At 50.2% G+C, this 5652-nt stretch overlaps 1 protein-coding gene across 1 annotated transcript; it reads right to left on the bottom strand.

Moving 5' to 3' along the window:
- Nucleotides 1-804: 804 nt before the first annotated feature.
- On the bottom strand, nucleotides 805-5652 carry C1qb (complement C1q B chain). The gene is made up of 3 exons (XM_057784836.1): nucleotides 5500-5652; nucleotides 2605-2806; nucleotides 805-1536 (listed from the first exon to the last, which is right to left on the bottom strand). The coding sequence occupies exons 2-3, from the start codon at nucleotides 2783-2785 to the stop codon at nucleotides 956-958; spliced, it is 762 nt and encodes a 253-aa protein (XP_057640819.1). The 5' UTR covers nucleotides 2786-2806; nucleotides 5500-5652; the 3' UTR covers nucleotides 805-955.

Genomic DNA, 5652 nt, shown 5'->3' with positions numbered 1-5652 from the left:
GAGGAACCACGTTGTAGGAGTGCCTCAGCGGGAAGATGCAAATCGGCCATAAGATGCCCAGGCTCCTGGGGTGGAACTCTTTCCAGCAGACATTGGAGAGCTACTGAAGGTTTGGAGCAGAGGTGGGGCATTTGTTTTAATGAACGAGTGAGCATCCACTAGGCTGGAAAGACACTGAGAGGGGGCATGTAAGGCAGAGGGTGGGATGGGATGGGGACCCTTTGATCTCTGAGAGGCAGACTGTGGATTGACAGTGCCAAGACCATTAAGGGGTGCCCAGAGACATTGGCAGGGCTCAGATATCCCGAAGCTGCTTCCCACTGTGTGCTGGTTCAGAGAGGACCACAGTGGAGCCTCCCATTCATCTCTGGCTAACTGGAGATTCTTGTAAATGTGTATGCACATGTGTACATGTGTGCGTGTGCGTTTTGGTGAGCGAGCGTGTGCGAACCCAAGGACACCCTTTGGTGTGATTTCTCAGGAACCTCGTTTGAAATAGGCTCTCTCACTGAAACTGGAGCCCACCAATTTCCTAGACTGACTGACTGGCCAGCCCCAGAGATTCATCCCCCTGTCTCTGCTTTCCCAGTTCTGGGAATACAAGTGTCTGCTGCTGTGCTCAGCATTTTTATGTGGGTGCTAATGACTGAACTCAGGCCCTCATGCCTATAAGGTAAGGACCTCACTGACGGAGTCACCTCCCTAGCCTGAGAAATCATTCCTTCGTTCTTTGGCTGGTACTCCTCAGCCCTCCTATGAGCCAGGTCCTGGGATTAAGACTCAAATTAGACCGCTGCCCTTTGGTCTTGAAGGTTTATTTACCCATTCATTCTGTAACATCTACAGGACTCTGACCTGTGCTTCAGGTAGGCCAGGGGTGACATCAGGGGTACAGGGAAGATTGTTGGTAGGGAGGCAGGAGATGGTCATGAATAGGTATGATTTGACCCTGTGATCATGTATCCATGTCAGGGAAAAGCAGAAAGCCAGTGAAGATACTGTTGGTTCCCTCCAGGCCCAGCAGGGAGTTCTTGTCAGTGGCCTGTAGGTGAACAATCTCATCTTGCTCCAGCTTCAAGACCACACCGCCTGTGGAAACCTGGAAGGTGTTCTGAGCATAGTCACAGAAGGTGAGGACCTTTTGCATGTGATCCCGATCCCGGCCACGCATGAGGTTCACGCACAGGTTCCCTCGGGAACTGGCGTGGTACGTGAAATAGTAGAGGCCGGGCACTTTGCAGGTGAACTTGCCGTTGCGTGGCTCAAAATTTTCATTCACGTTGGTGATCACCTTGTCAAAGCGGATGGCCTGGTCCCGTCGCAGGAGGGTGTTGATGGTCCTCAGAGCAGAGAAGGCTACTTTCTGGGTAGCCTTGTAGTCTCCCGAGTCACCTTTGGGACCGGAGGGTCCAGGGGGCCCTGGAATACCTTTAGGACCAGCAGGGCCCTTGGGACCAACTTTGCCTGGAATCCCAGGGATCCCTGGCTCCCCTTTCTCTCCAAACTCACCATGGTCTCCAGCCAGTCCAGGAAACCCTGGAGAAACAGAATCAAGAGAAAAGAGGAAACTAGAGGTCACTGTGGGGAAAAAAAAAAGGAAGAGATTGGGCCAGGACCTTGGGTGGTTCCTTGCACCTCTCTGGGTTTGACTTACTAACTATAAAATAGTGGGATTGCCAGAGAGAGCCTCCTAGTCTTCCTCTACTCCAGAGCTTTAACTCCTGTTTGGGTTTGACAATCACGGGAAACTGATGCCCAGGAGTTGAGTGAGTGGCACCTCCATGAAGAAGTTGTGAGCCCTATTCTTGTCCTTAGCACACACACCCCTGCCAAGCTTAAGCCTAAAGCAGGGGCAATGAATTCACAGCACACATGCTATCCTTTCTCTTTCTTAGCCCATGGCAGACATCCTTAATCGATCACAGAACGCCTCTGCCTACACCTAATTGTGGATGGTAGAATTTCTCTCACATCATCACTTTACATAGCCGTGGTCCCACCACCACAAGACGGAAGGAATGTTCCAATAGAAAATCAGCTCAGTGCTGAAAGTATACACCCTAGAGACACAGATATGTCCTACGCAATGCCTGCCATCTTCAGCTGTGTCACCGAGACACAATGAGACACAGTCTCTGAAGCTCAACTTCCTCATCTGTGAAATAGGAATGGTTGTCTTTTGAGGAACTTCAGGATGTAGTGGGTTTCTGAGAGAAGAGGGCTGCCACAGAGGGGGTCTCATGGCTCATGGATTAAATAAAGCTGAATTTACAGAGGAAGTTTTATAGCAAGGAGCCTCTGCAGCCCACATCTGCCCTGACTTACAGATGAGGGCAGCTGCTTACCCCAGGGTCAGGGCAAGTGCGGGACTGAGGCACTGCTGGCATTGTCCTAGCATGGAGAAGGAGCCATTGTTTGGCCTGAGCCTTACTACTGCCTGAGCTGCCTTCCCACACAATTCCTCTGTCTGCAAAAGGGCAAACAGAAGCCCTTCCTGGAAAGGTACTGGAGTCTCAGATTCTCTTGCAATCTCTAAGGTGACTCAGGGGGTAGAAGATGGGGCCATGGCCAGCAACATTAGTGTGTTCCCAAAGTATACAGTACCTTTCTCCCCTTTTATCCCCAAAGTGCCAGGCTGACCATCAGAGCCAGGAACCCCAGGGATGCCGGGGATGCCAGGGATGGCTGGGGGCCCATTGCAGCTGCTTTGGGCCCAGGAGACATGGAGTAAACCCAGGAGCAGCAGTAACAGTGGTATTGAGACCTTGTGCCACCACGTCTTCATCGATTCAGCCTCAGGTGCCTCCTACAGGGCGAGAGCATGTGGAAAGTTACTGCCATGGTAGCTTCTATCATTCATTAACCCATCCCTTCATTTATGCATCTACCCATACATCTACCTATTCATCCTTGTCCTCATCTCTCCAGCTATTCCTCCATCATTTCAAACAACCATCCATCCACCTCTTCATCTGTTCATCCAGCAATCTGCCTGTCCATCCACCCATGTCTCTGACCATTCATTTATCCATCATCAATCCATTCATCCAATAATCTTGTTTCTATCAATCCACCCATCCCTCCAATTACCCATCAATCCATCTCTCCAATCACTCATCTAGTCTCCATCCAACCCACCTATTCATCTATCGTCTATTGATCTCTTCAGTCATCTATCTGCCATCATACATATCTCCAACAACCCGTTCATTCATTAATTCATCACCTGTCTCCTCATTCATTTATTTGCCATTCAGTCATTCACCTGTCCACTTCTCCATTTCTTCATTCATGCACTCATGCATCCATGTATATATGCATGCATGTATGCATCCAATTGTCCATCATCCAGCCATGCGTTTGTCTGCCCATCCATCTAATCATCCATCCGTTCATTCCATCATCCATCCACGCATTCACCTATGCATGCACCCACGCATTCACGTAAGTGTCCATGCATGCATCCATGTTTACAGATTGCCTTTCATACAATAGACCTTGAGGGTCCCATGACGACAAAGCAGACATGGCCTCTGCCCCCAAAATCCTTTGTTACTAAGAGGAAACACTCAACAAGTACAAAAATAAACCAAGATGGACATAGACTGATGGATGCTCTGGAAGATAGGCCGTGGTGCCCTGAGGAAGGAGGGTGGGCTGGGTTAGAGGGGGCTAATCTCTTGTCTTCTCCACAGGGGACTGTAAAGCGTTGCTGAGATCTGAAGGCTCAGAAGGGACTGGAGCAAGAAGGTTCTAGAAACGTATCTCAGAGGTTAAAAATACTTGTTCTTCCAGAGCACCTGAGTTCAGTTCTCAGCAACTGCATGAGGTGACTCACCAGTATCTGTAGCTCCAGCTCTGGGGAATCCAAGGCCTCTGGCCTCCTTAGACACCTGCGCTCACCTGCACACCCCCACACCTACCCACACCCACAACTAAAACTAACAGAATGGTAGACATATATGCATGCAGGCAAAACAAAAAAATCTTATTTATTATTATTATTATTATTTGATTAATTAATTTTTTGGTTTTGTTTCTGAGACAGGGTTTCTCTGTGTTGCCCTGGCTGTTCTGGAATTCTCTCGGTAGACCAGGCTGGCCAAGAACTCAGAGCTCCACTTACATCTGCTTTCCGAGTGCTGGGGTTAAAGGCATGCACCACCACTGTATGGCATAAATCTAATTTTTAAAAACTTCATTAATAGTAAAATAAGTATAAAAAGAGTATTGCAGGATGAAAGAGGGTGTGGCCTGAGGCAGGACAGAGATAGACCAAAAAGACTCAGCACAGAGGTTCCTAGAGGACTGTGTTTCAGTGACAGAGCTGTGTGGCCCCTTTCTCATCCCAGCTGAGAAGAAAGCCACGGACTGTTTTGAGCAGGTCTGCATAGCGATTCCACAAGCTTTTCCTCCAGGAAGCCCCCCCAGGTCATGCCCCAGTGTGCGGAGCAAAGAGTGCCCTGCCTTTCTCACACATAGCTATGGAGACCCTGCTGAGAACAAGAAAACCTACGGCTCCCACAGCTGGGTCCTCACGGCATCTGAGAGGTGGGTTGTGATGGACTGCCCATCTCACAGATAAGGAAACATAGACCCAACCATTTAAAAATGCCTCCCCGTGTCACCTAGCAAGCCGTTTGGGGCAGGGCTATGACAGGACTTCTCTCTAGACACAGCTGACTGTTCCATAAGATGCTGATCTCTCTCAAGCCTCAGATTTGGGGAGGCCTTGGCATCCTCTTGCTTGGACCATCCGACTCTTCCGCCAGCCCTAACCACAGCCCCTCATTTTTTTCTACTCTAGAATGGAGCCAGACCAACTTAGCTCTAAACTCCTGCCTGCTGCCCCCTGGCTGTGTGACCTCAGGCAGGTGTTTAAATTCTCTGGTCTCTGACATGGTTCATTTCTGGCTTCCAGGGCTGTCAGCGGTATTAAATGAGATGGCACGGGGAGGATTAAGGGCCCTAGGCAGCACGCGTCCTTTGCAGATACAGTCTTGTCACTCAGGACCAACCAACAATGACCAATGACCTCCAAATCCAGGTGTTGAGGACACGTGACAGCCGGTGGACCAACGAGGCCTAGGTTCTTATCCTGCCTCTGCCTCTGCCCTGCTGAAAGCATCAAGCTTGGTCTCTGCATGCATAAAAGGCTCTGTTCTCCCCAGAAGGGGTTTTGGAACCAGAGAGGCCAGGGAGGCCAGCGACCGGCTGCAGATGACCAGAACGCAAGAGACAGAAGTGGTATTTGGTTTAAGTCTCCATGGTTCCTGAGACCACAACCTAGGTGCTCCTGTTACAGGCTACCCATCCCCTGCACCCAGGATGCCCCACTTCCACCTCTAGCTCACCCCAGAGAGCCTGTGCTGTGGATCTGGGTTTGGGCTCTGAGAATTCAGAGCAATTAATAGTTCAGGTGTTCACAGCTGGAAGCAAGGCCTTTTGTTGGCAAGTTAATCCACCTCTCTCTGCCCTGCCCTGCCCTGGCGTGCTCACCTGTATACGGAGTCCTGATGTCCTGGGATAGATACTCCAGGTCAGACAGCCGTGGGTTCTGAGAGCCCAGAGCCTGGTGCTGTCTACAGAAAGCGGAAGTATGGGTCCCTAGAAGCTGGAAGGGCCTTCCCTTGGTGTCCCCTCCCAAGGCCC

The sequence above is a fragment of the Chionomys nivalis genome, chromosome 11, assembly GCF_950005125.1.
Source record: "Chionomys nivalis chromosome 11, mChiNiv1.1, whole genome shotgun sequence".
Classification (NCBI taxonomy): Eukaryota; Metazoa; Chordata; class Mammalia; order Rodentia; family Cricetidae; genus Chionomys; species Chionomys nivalis.
The sequence above is the reverse complement of the archived record's forward strand: the minus strand, read 5'-3'. Positions and strand labels throughout refer to the sequence as shown.

Coding starts and splice junctions, on each gene's coding strand:
- C1qb (XM_057784836.1), bottom strand. CDS start 2,785: ATGAAGACGTGGTGGCACAAGGTCTCAATACCACTGTTACTGCTGCTC. Junction 1,537..2,604: donor GGGGATAAAAGGGGAGAAAG/GTACTGTATACT, acceptor CTGTTTCTCCAG/GGTTTCCTGGACTGGCTGGA.